Here is a 14,080-nt window from a genome sequence, read left to right as displayed (position 1 = left end):
TAATGAGTCTCGATGAGTTTCAATTGTTTGATCAAAGACGAAAGCGGAAACCATTAGGAGACATTACCAACCGAAGCACGGCGCACAAAATAACAAAACCTTCTCGATCAGTTCCTGCTGGAATCAACATCAGGAAACAAAATACCGCATTTCTCGAGTCTTTTGGCGAATATCGTCCCAGATCAGAGAGTGGAAAGATAAGTAGAACCACTCGCCAACATGCGTTGATTTGTCCCAGCTCAGGGTTTAATAAGTCAGAAACAAGTATTTTTCCTGATGCGCCAGCTAAAGAGCATAAACAGGCTGTACTGATTCTTCTGTTGAAGAATGTGCTAGCTGACTCAAGCTTCACGAAAAGCAATGAAGATCGTATGAGCTATTTCCAATACGTCCATTCTCTCAATGACTTCAATCCACTCCTCAAAGAACATACTCAAAATATCAAAGACTTCGCAGATCAACTCAAACTCAAACAGTTGCGGTCACTGAAAGCAGCCGACTTCAGAAAAGGCAATAAAAAAGACGCCAAACCAATTACAGGCACGGTCCTCGAGTCTAGCCCAATGAGTTCTTTTATCACTGCTGTTCGAGGCGAACAATTCGACGAATGTCTCCTTTTAAATACGACAGGATGCCATTCCTTACAGGGACGTAACCTCACTTTACGAGAATTCATAATCTACAGTATTCTCGGAAAGGATGTCAGACTATACACAGAATGGCAGACAGATACATAAGAACCATTGCTGATCGGTTAGATCTTAGTTCAATCCATTTTACTCTCGGCAATCGTTTCCAGAACCAATTGTTTGAACTCAATGACTCATGTACGAAAGGACTCGTCAATCAATTGCCGTTCATTGATTGATCATACATTATACATGTCACCTCAATTCACCTGATATCTTCAAACATAATTTCCAGATCATATATGCAGGTCGCTCATATTTATGCAGCTTATCAGGGCCAAACCGTGCAACTTGGAACCACTCAACAAGATCAAAACGTCCGATATGGTTGCAATTTCTACCTTGAGTATTCATGCCGCTGACGAGAGTCACAGAGTCTCAGATGTGACCCCTCCAATCAATATTTCAACAACTTACAGGTATGACTCAGACCCTGCCAAGTTGAAGACTGCGTCAGAGATTGATGGTTTGGGCGACGACGTTGTTTATTCGCGTTTGTCTCATCACAATGGTGTTCTAGTCGAGGAGACAATTGGCGCAATCACGAAATCTGAGGCAGTCATTTACTCCTCCGGACTTGGTGCGTTCAACGCAGCCATGGCTCATTTGAACCCAAAGAAATTGTTCATTGGTCAAGCATATCATGGCTGTCATGGAATTGCTGATATTATGACCCGTAATTATGGTTTGAAGCAATTGTCTCTCTCAGAAGAGGACTTGAAATTGATAGAAGAAGGTGATTTGATCCATATTGAAACTCCTGTCAATCCCAACTCTTGGTGTTTTGACATCCAAAAGTTCGCTGACTTGGCCCATGAAAAAGGGGCGAAACTCTTGGTAGACTCAACTTTTGCACCACTACAGGATCCATTTGAATTTGGCGCTGACATGGTAATGCATTCAGCTACAAAATACTTCGGAGGCCATTCGGATTTGCTTGCCGGGCTACTTCTTACAAAAGACAAAGAAGTTAAGAAAGCTTTGCAGCTTGATAGAGTCTACCTCGGTACCAACATCGGTAACCTTGAGGCTTCGCTTTTATTTAGAAGTTTGAAAACGTTTGAGCTTCGTGTTAAAGCTCAAAGTGCTAGTGCTGAAATTATTGCTAAGCATCTTCAAGAAAAAAAGGAAAGTCTTCCAAAATTACTCGAGGTTCACCATTCCTCTCTTCAAAGCGAAGCATTCGTAGCTGCCCAATTAAAGGGTATTCACTCGCCTACTTTCTCAATTATTGTGGATTCCGCAGAAACCGCTCGTCTGTTACCGTCAAAGTTGAAATATTTCTATCACGCAACTTCTCTTGGTGGAGCTGAGAGTTTGATTGAGTGGAGATGTATGTCAGATGTCACTGCTCCTCCCGGGCTCTTGAGAATTAGCGTGGGACTTGAAAATGTTGATGACTTGATCGGGGATCTTGTCACTGCTCTCGAATAGATTACTCGTAGTATCAAAAAATTTAATACGATACAATTCATGTCATTATAATATACAAATCAAGCTTGTTAATTGAAGTCGCACGATTTTAAATGCAGCGGTCAACGTTGCAAAAGAAATTATCTCAATCTTCTTGATTTAATCTTGACGAAAAAGGAACCTGCACTATCCTTATAGATTGACACCATTCCAGGTGGTGCAGGAGGTTTATAATCAGGATTTGCAATTTGAGACCGATTGATGACGAGCTCGTTATAGCCATTGATATCAGGAGCTCCTAGGTCAATACCTCCAGGTAAGACACTAGATGGTAATGGTGTTCTGAAAGTCTTTGGCACATCTGAAAGGTCTGGTATCGTGGTTTTAACTCCTCTGCTAGTATGAGGAGCAGTTCTTCTGGAGGCAGTTCCTCTTCCCAGAGATCCAAACAGGTTAGGCCCGTTTTCGTTGTAGCTGAAGGCTCCTTCGTTATTGTGTCTTCTTCTACGACGGGAATCTCTTTCCAACTCTCTTTCAATTTTTTCAATTTCCAGCTGCGTGATTCTGTTAATAGCAGGGGAGTATTCACCTAGAAGGGTAGGCGTCCGAAGCGTCGTGATGAAATCTTCATCCTGACCGAGTTCAGTATTATGTATTCTCAATGGGGGAGCCATATGAGATTTGATTTCATCCTCTCGAATATAAGAGCCATCAAAACTGTAACCAACCAATGACAAGGCCTTGTAGTACATTTGCGACTGTTCCCGGATACTGAAAGCTATTGCAGTTGCAAACTCGCCCGGTAAGCTCATTTCGTCGCAGAGAATTGTCGCGAATTCCTCGGGGTCGTTTTCCTTGTCGCTGAGAATGTCCCACTCGAATTGGTCAGTATATTGAGTGTTGCTTATTAGGAGATCGATTTTTATGGGAATTCTAATCTCTCCAACGGCATTCGTAGGCTTTGACCTATAATCCTTAATTTGTTCATTGACAGACAGCAATATTGTCTGGAAGTTCACTTCGGAGATGAAGGAGTAATCGTCCACGAGATTACGGAGGAATACCTCGATGGGGTAGGTCTTGTCATTTAAGTCCCACAAAAAGGTATCACGAAGCTTAAAGCGGTCTCTTTCTTGATCAAACTCGAGACGAATCGGAACAAGCTGTCTTGTAGAATTAGAAGCGATGTTTTTTAAGACATTCTTGTTCATCTCGGCATCAGAAACAGCTAGTTGTCCAGGCTTCAAGAAGCATTTATTCTGAAGAGGTAAGACAACCTGTGTTGAAGAGTTTGTCACGCCGTTTCCGTATCCCAGATATCCTTCGCCCCAAATACTATTGCTGTATTGTCCTTTCGTTGCAGCATTGATAGCGCCCATTCTCAATTGCTTTATCTGAGCATACGATTTTATGTCACGAGCCATCTTCTCTAAAAGCTCTTTGCTGCTCTGGTTCTGCAACAGTGTTTTACGGAGAAAGAAGTCATCTTTCTTGATTACATCCTCATAAAGCTTTACATCAAGTGGGACTTCCTTTCCCTCCTGCTTCAATTTTTCGGACCATTCGTTGAGTGATGTGAGAGGAGTTAGTGTGATATGAGACAACGCGTCAGGGGCGAATTGTGGAGGCACTTTAATCTTCTCCTTGACGAATCCGGAGGGTGTGGGAGTTGGGCCAGGCTGGCCCCCTTTCATAACAAAAGCCGGGTCAAGGGGCTTCATTCCTGGTTGTACACCTGAGTTGACAAATGGAGGCATGTTGGGATTAGGTGTTGCGTTTGGTGGCATCAGCCGCAGTTGAGCTATCTGAGATGCATACTTTTGCTGTCCACTTACAGCAGCACCAGGCATTCCACTCAAAGCCGCATTCATGCCACCTGCGTTCATACCACCAATAGCCGAACGTTGAAAGTTCTGTTGCGATGCACCTTGTTGCGATGCAAAGGCTGCTTGTGTATCACGGTTCATCATTTGCTGTGACAAGTTCGGATTCGACATTGAAGCTCCGGTTAACCCCGCCAGCAGGCCCAAGTTGCCACTCATAGCTGCCAGATCAGCCATCATGCCTTTACTCCCAGTAGCTAGATTAATGTTCGCTGAGGGAGAGCCAGCGTTTTGTCCCATAGCACCTCTATCGCCATAAGCAGAACTCGGAGCCGCATTGCCACGCGCATTGCTTTGTTGCGACATTTGCTGTTGCGCCATTTGTTGACGTTGGTAATACTGCCGGAGCATGTTTTGGAATTGCGGTTTGTTTCTCAATTCCTGAAGCTGCTGAGGTGTGAGGTTTTGAAGCTGAGGCGGGAGCTGCATCCTCTGTCTCTGAGCAGCTAATTGCTGGGGAGTGAGGTTATTGGAGGGGGCACCACCGCGATTGAAGTTCATCGGTGGGATTGTAGAGCTCTTAACACTGGATATCTAGGACTGAAGAATGGTAAACAAGTAGTGAGAGGTTAGTGCACGACCAAAGTTGTAAATTAAGTAATGAAATGAAATGAAAAAAATCGGCATAATTCCAATCACAATTATAATGAGCATTTATTGCATTTTTCTGAATTACATTCGACTTTGATTTAGCGTATGATCGGCAACTCAATTCATTCAGTTTAAAAAGAGCTCACTAGGATTTTCGGTTGATGAGATCTCTACCATTTATGTGAATTATATAAATTTGTCAAGTTCAACTTATGTTATTTCAAAGTTTTTTTTATTTCACTTCTTTGGCAGGCTCGTTTCGGAGCTCTGCTTTGTGTATTTAAATCCACGTACGTGACACACGTTTTGCTAAAATAATGTTATGGCTAAAAGAGCTTCCTTTTTTTGCATGGGATCTGAATTTCCCTGAAGACAAACACTCCAAATTTCATTCGCACTATTCCTCAAACGCTGAAGATGGAATACAAAGCTTCTTTGCCGTTCGCTTGGCAACTTCAAATGCTAAGGAGATGGCCGCCTACTTGTGCCATATATTCGGTTTCACTGAAATTGCTACGCGAGACTTAGAAAATGGTAACATTTGTGTTTGTTCGCATGTGTTGCGAAAAGATGACGTTGTTTTCGAAGTAGTTGGAACTTTGGAAACAAGATCCGATACGTCATACACAAAAGCAAAGGACAAGTTTCAGATAAGCCATCCCCCCGAAGGTAATTTCATAGACCTTGAAACGAAGATTCTAAACTTTTTGGGAGGATCTGAGGATCTCAGACAGAATGTGCATGAGGCGCTCCAGTACAATGGAATTCGGAAGTTAATCGATGAACTTGGCAAGCTCAATCAACCCGTGGTTCTTTCGGCTATTGAAGAGGCTAGTATGGCTTCGAAAATCAACGAATTTGTTTCACTCCACGGAATAGGCGTCATCGATGTCGCTTTTGAGGTGAAGAATGTGAGAAATCTATACTCGAAAGCAATTTCGGCAGGCGCCACGATCATAAATCCTCCAAAGCTATCTCGAGACCTCAATGGAGGTGTCCTCATAGCCACAGTTGGTAGTCCCATATCAGATATCCACCACACACTTGTTGAGTTTTTAGACTACAATGGTCCCTACCTTCCTAGCTACGCTCCAGCAAAATCTCATACCGTTGAAGACAGAGAATTTGTTTTGCAGGGTATTGATCATTGTGTCCAAAACTACCATTTTGGTGAACTTATACCAAGCACTAATTTCTACATGTCAGCCTTTGGCCTCCACAAGTTCTGGTCAGTCGATGACAAAGATATCAGCACCAGCAATTCGGGACTCAGATCGATCGTCATATCGAACTTAAATGAAAAAGTCCTTCTTCCTTTCAACGAACCAGTGGAGTCTAAAATGCGAGGTCAGATAGAGGAATTTTATGATTATTACGGAGGACCAGGTATCCAACATATTGCTTTGAGGACAAACAACATCATTGCAATGGTAAGATCTCTCAAAAGCCAAGGCTTGGAATTCAATACAATTTCAGATGAATATTATGAAGCTTTGAAGCAAAAACTAACACTCTTAAAAATCGAGCTATACGAAGATTTCGAAGAGTTGAAGAGTCATCATATTCTTGCAGATGTCGATCAATCGTCTTTGTACCACCTGCAAGATGGAAAATTGAGATCCAATTATATTTTGCAAATTTTCAGCAAACCCATTCATGATCGGCCAACTTTGTTCTTCGAAATTATCCAGAGGTATAATCACAACGGATTCGGAAAAGGAACTTTCAAAGGATTATACGAATCGATTGAAGAGCAACAAAAATTAAGAGGCACACTTACACCAACGGAGCTAGGAAGGTCTCACCAAATTCCCCAGGAATTCCGAGAGCTTGAATCAATTTAATTATTTAAAGCATGAAATCGAATATTGCTTTGATGTTGACGTAACGGCGACCACAATCTTGCAAGTAACGTCCAACAACTTCCTTGCAGCCATCGAAAAGGGCTCTGTTCTGCTCCGCCAATGCACTTACTTGCCCTTCATTCATAGGTGCAATGTTTAAATCAGCATGAATCGGTCTTAATAAGTTGTTCTTGGCTTTCTCCACATCAAAAATAGCATCGAAATATAGGAGTTGATTGTATAGAGCTTTATCGCTATACTTGTATCTCATTACACCCTTGCAGCCATGTGCTTTTCCTGAAGCTCCAATGCACCGTTTTCCATAAACTGAGATTTGTCTAGTTTTAATACCACAAGCAGAGTCATCACACACAAGCCATCCAGCGTAGTAAAGGGCTAGATGTCTCCTGATTTCTACCTCCAATTGAGCAGTGAGTTTGATCGTACTGAAGGTATAGTCACATTTGCTGCAGTTGATACCATTGAAAGTTAATTTGTAATCTTTCGAGCTAAGAATACCACCAAAACGGAATAAGTGTCCACATCTGCATTTAAGCACAAAATAACTCGAGCTCCTAAATCTTTCAACATCTGAAACCTTCGACTCCAATGGTGCGATGTCGGCATCGAGATTATCGCTATTCCGAAGTCTCATGGCATACTTTCTAGTGTCGATACCCAAACAAGATGCAACCCTGATCAAATCAATTCCCTCAATCCTACTTACCAATCTCTCCACTGGGTTGTAAATCTGCTTTTCCAAGTAATATTCACTATCTGGCACAAACGTGTCTTTTTTGACTATGACTTCTTGGATTGCACGAGCTCTCTCTGCGACTGAACTGGTATCATTTTCGGTGGGGGCAGTTATCACGAAGGTTATAACACTTCCTGCTTTGATGACTTTACCTTGCAGCCTCAAGCGAAGGCCAACCTGCACAGCAGGCATGGATTTACCATTTGGATAATTGTTAGGATCCTTGGAGAGACGGGTATTGATCAGATATTTGTCAACTTTGAATTCGTTTTTCTTGATCTTTTCACCCATCTGCTCGAGATACTCGTACACAGTCGAAAGGGCTTCTTCAGGATCCATATCTGAAAGTAATTTCTCAAGCACATACGTAGAAATTTCCTTCGAAAGAGGACAGTACTCACGTCTTCTCATGTCAAGACCCTTGACTTCCAAGGAGCTTACCTCTTTGCCAGTCTTTTTGTCAATGCTGACATTCATCGCGGCATACTTCTTTTTTGCATGAAGAAGCAATCTTTTGAAAACATTGTCGGTATCGATCTCCAATAATTTATACTTGTCATTAACTTGCACTTTGAAGTCATCTCCGATCTTTAAAGCTTCTTGTAAAGTCAGTGCACCGGTGTCTATCATTACAGAATCAGTATCTCCATAAACGACTCTCAAACCAATGGACTCCGCTAATTGTCTAGTGTCCATCAAAATTTCTCTTCCTTTGTTTGTAACTAACATGGCCAAGGGCTTGGCGTAGAAACGAGATGCAACATATCCCAAACAACCATACATAGAATTTGCAGTCAATTTGAGGGCTTGTTGCTTAATATCATATTGAGCTCTTTCGGAAGCAGAGATTCTCGAATCCTTAAGCAATTTTTTGACCTCGCGACGTCTCGAAACTAATGTGTTAAGAAGTCTTGGAAGGACTCCCGAATCGCTGTCGCGCTCTGGAATGCTTGGGAGATCTCTCTCTTCATCGTGTGTGATGTTGTATGCATCTCTGTCGACAGTTGTAAAACAGATGTTGAACTCTTGAATAATACTAGGATACAAGGAATTGAAGTCCATAACCAAAATGTAATTCTTGTGAAGACCTTTTTCGGGCTCAAACACTAAACCACCTTGAAACTTCGGTTTTTTGTTTGAAGTGACGGTAGTAGCATCATCTTCAGTATTTTCCAATTGTGCTTCTTGCTGGTGGTTAGTGTTCTTATGATATTTGTCCTCTTTGTCAGGAACAATGTAATTATTTCTCTTGAATTCGTGAAGCAAAATGTACTCATTTCTACCAGCTCTCGTACCCGAAAGCGTATGAGACCAAGCATTACCGGCGAGATTTGTCAATTGCTTTGAAAGGGAAAGGATTTGCAAAGCAAACGAGATTCTTCCCATAACAAGGACTTGATTGATATTTTCTTTGAGAGGCATTAACAAGAAGTTAGCATCTTCTGCGTATTTGGGGTTTGAAAAATTAATTTCCACCAGACTGAGTTGTTGATTGCAAACAACTTTAAACATTTCCGGCAAATCCCATGACTGACATTTTGGAGTAAGAGACTGACCCAACTCGTTGGCAATATCACATAAAAGACGGCCTTGAAAGACTTCCCTGATCAAAAGGTTGTTGTTGAAACCATTTCCTCTACCAAACTTGTCGGGCCATGTTTTTCTGTTTCTCTTTCCGATCGCAGACCAAGTTGGAGTCCTGAGATCATGCATTCTATGCACCAAGACATCCAAGGAGATGTTTTCTAGTCTGTGTCCTACAAATACATCAGGGTCGGCGGTCTTCACTATCGCTGCAAAACAACTGAGCATTGAAGCTTCATTCGGCAAGGTTCGCAAATTGATATCTTGCTTTTTAGCGGCTTGCGCAAGTCCTGGAGGAAATCCGGAGGCACCGACCGGTCTTACGAGAGTGACAAGATCGTCTGGCTTTGTGTTTTCATCGATTGGAGCGTCTTGTGGGAGGTCTTTATATGTAGCAAGACTGATACAAGCAACTTCTTGTTTGTTTTGTTTAGGATCCATGATTGTCTGGACTGAGAGTGCCGTAATTGTAAGATTAGGTGGGGGCATTGTTGCGTTGACGATAGGGGTAATACAACTTGCAGATGGCACTGCGACTTCAACTTGACAATGCGAAGCATTTTTGATGGCATTGAAGTCTGCGTTTTTAATTTCCAACCAGCATGGTCCCATAACATTACGCTGCAACACAAAACTCTCAAACATGTTGGCATTGCAACCGAAAATGCGCTGGAAGGTGGCACCCTCGATCTCCGCTGGCATCACAACACCTCTCTTTTTCTTTGTTTTAAACGGAAGTAAAATCTTCAAAAACTCGGCTTCTTTAGGGACGCCGGGGAGCTCGAATGCATACCGCATTCTTTCAGGCTTTGCTCGAAGGAGATCAAGCCCGTAGTTTTCTATCAAGAGAGGAGCAATCTCTTCATGCACGTCTTTGGTAGTAACTTCTTCAGTTGACTCTTCGCCGTCTATCATTTTATGCTTTCTGGGCAAAGCAAAGAGTTCTCTCTCCATGCCGTTGATCTGTACTACACCGGAGACACAATTGCCTTCTTTCGTGAGCACTTTTCCGAACAACAAAAGTGTACTATCAACTTCAGCATAGTCAAGCCAAAACATTTTCATCGAGTCTTCCTCGAGCACACTTGAACTTTCGATCTTTTGTGTGGGTGGAAGAGAGTTCAGGGCCCTTGACAAGATTTCAGAAGCCTTAACAGCAGATATAGTTGCAGAAGTAGTCTGTGGCGCAGCCACTGCTCCTTTTGGTCTCCTTCTCACAACCAACTCATCATCTTCGCTGTCATCTTCTGGTTCCTTTGATTCCTCTTTGACAATTTCCGAGTGGATCGGCGTGGTGGAAGCCTCGAGCTCTGGGCTCTTGCCTTCAACATCTATCCCCGTGTCATCAATTTCCATGATGGATTCTTTGTCGTCATCCAAATCATTATCTAGAGAGATTTCGCTCTTAGCTGAAAGCTTTGGTTTTTTCGTTTTTCTTGAGGTAGTAGAGAAAGCAAACTTCGAGCCCGAGGCAGTCTTGGATTTTGACGTCGTGATTCCAAAAGCCTTTCTTTTGTTTGACTGTGGACCTTGGTAATCATCTAAAATATCGTCAATGCTTGCGTCTACTTCAGCAGAGGCTTGTTCCTTTGGCGCAGAGGAGACAGGCGCGAAAAAGTTATTGATTGACGCAGTGTTGGCCACTTTGGTCACTCTCTTCGCTGGCTTTTTGGACTTAGATTTTGTTGTGGTCTCTTCCTCGTCTGAATAGTAGTTAGGACGTGTTGAATCATCCCATTCATCGGCTCCATTGTCTACATATCCTTCACCGGTATCATCAACGATGAAGTCATCTTTCAAAAGCTGGTCTCTTTTGTGCTTACGAAACGTTTCTTCGTCGACTTCGTCGTAAATAGCTCCCCCATCCTCATCCTCAGAGGAATCTGCGGCAATGGTACCCGTTCTTCTGGCTTCTAGGAGCTTCTTGAATTTATCCTGTTTTGAAGCTCTAGACATGGCAATGAGTTATGAATTATTCCGTGTCTTGATTTACTGTGGATCAAGCTCTTATTATGGTGGTACGCTTGAGTTGATTGGAGAGGTCTGATCTAGTAGAGCTGAAAAGTGTAGATAGGCTAACGCGACGCGCATCGAACCGCGTTGGGACTAAATTACATCATTGAGTGTTAGGAAGTTTATTAAATAAATTGATCAAAACAAAATTTCAAACGAAATTTTAACAAGCACAATTCAAGCTAATCATCTTGTTTTTTCTGCTTTGGCCACTTTTGGCATACCTTGTGTTTCTTCAAGACAATGGTAGTGCTGAAAATCTAAGAATCATGACATATTGAATTGAAATTCTTGATGAAAAGGTATTGTGTGCAATGTTAAAATGGAACATGGTGACCATGAAGTGAACTTATTATGGCTTGGAACGTTTCAATTGTCTGTGGTTCGGCAGTGTTTCAAACACCCTTTGAAGAATCCCTCGCACTACGCGAACTCAAAAACGAATCAATAAAAATCTCTTTTCTATTATCAGAACTTCAAGGCAAAATGATTTTTGCATATAGAGATTAAGCTTTTCCAGAACCGACCTTTTGGTTGCAAAAGAACTGCAATCTGCAGGAGCCCCACAATCCAGTATGCTTGCCAGCCACCAACACTAAGTGAAGCATCCATGGAACATGTCTTTCGCCAACTATGACTACGAGGCGCAGCTACCACGCCCAACCAAAAGTACTGAGTCGAACGAAACGAGCGGAGATGTGGACTTGGATTCCGCAATTACAAAGACCTCTGCTCAAATAGAGAAGTACGGGATGCTCATCTCCGAATTCAAAACACAAATGAAGCTAGTTGGTAGCCGCAGAGACAGCCCCGTTCTCCGGGGGAAAATTGACACCCTGGTGGAAGAAATATCGCTGCTTTGGGCTGCAATAAGAACATTGATGGCTAGAATAAACACTGTAATGAACAAATCTACGACATCAAGTGGAAAGTTCGAGGTTTCAAACAGACAAATGATGATGAAAGACCGCTTGGTTTCGGATTTTAACGGCCTACATAGTGAGTTTCAAACTGCTCATAAGATGTACGAGGAGAGGAAGCAGGCATATGTTCTTAAGCCGCAGCCGACAAGCGTCGACGAAAGAACACCTCTCGTTCAAGACCTAGAACAAAACAATCAACAACAACAGCAAACACAAATGACAGAGGACGAAATCCAACAGACAGAGCTACAATACCACATGCTTCTTACCGAAGAGCGGAACCGTCAGATAGAGGAGGTTGCACAGGGAATCCGCGAAGTGAACTCGATATTCAAGGACTTAGGTGAACTTGTCACTCAACAGGGTGAACAGCTTGACACCGTTGAGGAAAATATCATGCAGATGCTGGGAAACACTCAACAAGCAGCGCGAGAACTAACGAAAGCGCATGAGTACCAGAAGAGAAAGGGTAAATGGACATGTATTTTTCTCGTGGCTCTCTGTATTGTTGTATTAATTGTGGTTCTCACCGTCATTAGTTGAACCTTTCTGGTCTATCTCTAATATTCTGTCCCTAATGAGTGATGAATCATTGATGTTGCAAAGCCTGAATCCCTATCACCCACTGCTGCCGACACGCATTATTGACACAGCGGCCCCCTATTTCCGATGTTTCATCGGTAAAAGTCGCCTACGCATACTCTTTTGAGCGATCTGCGGCAGCGCTTATCGAGCTCACCTGTATACAACTCTGAATCACGATTACTCACTCAATCGATCCTTCAAATGATTAATAAGGAGAGAATGTTGTTCTGTTTAGAACTTTCACTTGTTCGGTATCAGCAATGACTAATGATATTGTGATTTCCAGACCATTGTGTCCAGAGGAGAACTTCTTCAGGTGCAGAACTGCTGTTGACTGGTATCGTAATTTTGGTTCTGTCGCAGCCTACTCAAAGGACCTCTCCGATCCCCAATTGTTGTTTCGCGCATTAAGGAAAACAATTCTAGACTATCATATCCTCATATGCAATGTTTTTCACAATCGCGAAGCAGGGTTCACTGAGATGAGGCCCATCAAGCATGCTTCATTTGGAGACTTGGTCGAGTTTGCAGAAGAGCTGTTCTCTACGGAAGGTAAGAAAGTTCCAGAATGGTTGTTATCAAAAATCTGTCGTACTCTTTACTTTTCGTTGTATGTGGAAAAGCCATTGTTTAAGCTCATTGTTTACGGAACACATGATTTGGCGTTTACAGTAGAGCACACCCTTGCAGATGGAGTCGTTGCTTTGTCTTTTCACGAAATATTCCTAGACAATCTCGCGTACTGTGCTGATTCCCAAAATTTGGACTCCTACGTCGCTAAGTATGGGCCAATTCCGGACGTAATCGACGAGAATACAACTGTCTTTGATCTTGAAACTGATCTCCAGTACATCAAGCACTCTTTGCCACCTCCTGTCGATATGTTCATGGAAGATCCAAGTCTCGATTACTCGGATGGTGACGAGAAGCACTTCTCTAAGGTGGCCCCGCCCAGCCACCCAGAAAAGTGGCCAGGTAGATTTCCCACCTCTTTAGAGTTTACCACTGCTTTCAAGTTGATTAATATAGCACCCACTGATTTGAAAGTAATATTACAAAAATGCAAGGAGCATGGAGTTCTGCTTACGTCATACATTGCATGTAACCAAGCCTTGGTCTTGCAACCTATTTACGGTTCTCAACATCATACCCTGTGTGTTGTTGCCATGACATTGCGCAGATTCATTCTGCCAGAAAAATTAGACGTTGAGTATCGGAACGTGCTTGAGCCATCGTACAAATTATTAGGTAATTATGCTCACATGGGAGTGCCCCAGTTCTTTACTCCATTGACTGAATTTACATGGGAGAGGGTAAAAGAGTTTCAACGCAACTTGTCTTTATCAGTTGTCAATAATAAACTCTTAAACATGCGCAAGCCAATCTATGACAGCCTTGAAGACTTCAGTGACAATAGTCACCTATTTGAGAAGGCATTGTCAAAGAATAAAGCAGACTCTTTGAAATTGTCAAACATCGGAGCAGGAAGGTTCACAAATCACGAGAATGGCTGGACCGTCAACGACATTGTCTTTGCGCAAGATTTGGCACCCAATGCATCTGAATTCGTTTTAAATATGGTTTCCTCGCAGAACGGTGGCCTCAACATAGTTCTTTCTTATTTTGATCACAGTTTTGAAGACTCCGATCATCAGAATTTTGACGAATATCCGATCTTGCTCAAAGAAGCATTATTGAAGAATGCTTCTTAGTGAGCGGCCAATCCGGTCTACCATTCAAGTAATGGTACATCGGTCAATTAAGCATGAATGTCTTCAACTGCATTCAATTCAACTTG

General features: G+C 42.5%; 7 protein-coding genes across 7 annotated transcripts; 5 read left to right on the top strand and 2 right to left on the bottom strand.

The window, feature by feature from the left end:
* Positions 1-2: 2 nt before the first annotated feature.
* On the top strand, positions 3-737 carry PUMCH_002097 (uncharacterized protein; the record flags this gene model as incomplete). The annotated part of the gene is made up of 1 exon (XM_063021119.1): positions 3-737. One exon carries the CDS (start codon positions 3-5, stop codon positions 735-737), a length of 735 nt encoding a protein of 244 aa, XP_062877189.1.
* A 213-nt stretch (positions 738-950) lies between these two features.
* On the top strand, positions 951-2,123 carry PUMCH_002096 (uncharacterized protein; the record flags this gene model as incomplete). Its single annotated transcript, XM_063021118.1, has 1 exon — positions 951-2,123. One exon carries the CDS (start codon positions 951-953, stop codon positions 2,121-2,123), a length of 1,173 nt encoding a protein of 390 aa, XP_062877188.1.
* Positions 2,124-2,242: 119 nt separating this feature from the next.
* PUMCH_002095 (uncharacterized protein) lies at positions 2,243-4,486 on the bottom strand (the record flags this gene model as incomplete). The annotated part of the gene is made up of 1 exon (XM_063021117.1): positions 2,243-4,486. One exon carries the CDS (start codon positions 4,484-4,486, stop codon positions 2,243-2,245), a length of 2,244 nt encoding a protein of 747 aa, XP_062877187.1.
* A 407-nt stretch (positions 4,487-4,893) lies between these two features.
* PUMCH_002094 (uncharacterized protein) lies at positions 4,894-6,420 on the top strand (the record flags this gene model as incomplete). Its single annotated transcript, XM_063021116.1, has 1 exon — positions 4,894-6,420. One exon carries the CDS (start codon positions 4,894-4,896, stop codon positions 6,418-6,420), a length of 1,527 nt encoding a protein of 508 aa, XP_062877186.1.
* A 4-nt stretch (positions 6,421-6,424) lies between these two features.
* PUMCH_002093 (uncharacterized protein) lies at positions 6,425-10,717 on the bottom strand (the record flags this gene model as incomplete). The annotated part of the gene is made up of 1 exon (XM_063021115.1): positions 6,425-10,717. One exon carries the CDS (start codon positions 10,715-10,717, stop codon positions 6,425-6,427), a length of 4,293 nt encoding a protein of 1,430 aa, XP_062877185.1.
* A 674-nt stretch (positions 10,718-11,391) lies between these two features.
* On the top strand, positions 11,392-12,240 carry PUMCH_002092 (uncharacterized protein; the record flags this gene model as incomplete). The annotated part of the gene is made up of 1 exon (XM_063021114.1): positions 11,392-12,240. The coding sequence occupies one exon, from the start codon at positions 11,392-11,394 to the stop codon at positions 12,238-12,240; it is 849 nt and encodes a 282-aa protein (XP_062877184.1).
* Positions 12,241-12,542: 302 nt separating this feature from the next.
* PUMCH_002091 (uncharacterized protein) lies at positions 12,543-13,994 on the top strand (the record flags this gene model as incomplete). The annotated part of the gene is made up of 1 exon (XM_063021113.1): positions 12,543-13,994. The coding sequence occupies one exon, from the start codon at positions 12,543-12,545 to the stop codon at positions 13,992-13,994; it is 1,452 nt and encodes a 483-aa protein (XP_062877183.1).
* Between the last annotated feature and the right edge of the window lie 86 nt (positions 13,995-14,080).

Source organism: Australozyma saopauloensis, chromosome 2 (genome assembly GCF_035610405.1).
Source record: "Australozyma saopauloensis chromosome 2, complete sequence".
NCBI lineage: Eukaryota > Fungi > Ascomycota > Pichiomycetes > Serinales > Metschnikowiaceae > Australozyma > Australozyma saopauloensis.
Note: the sequence above shows the minus strand (reverse complement) of the source record. Positions and strands in the feature narration are given on the sequence as shown.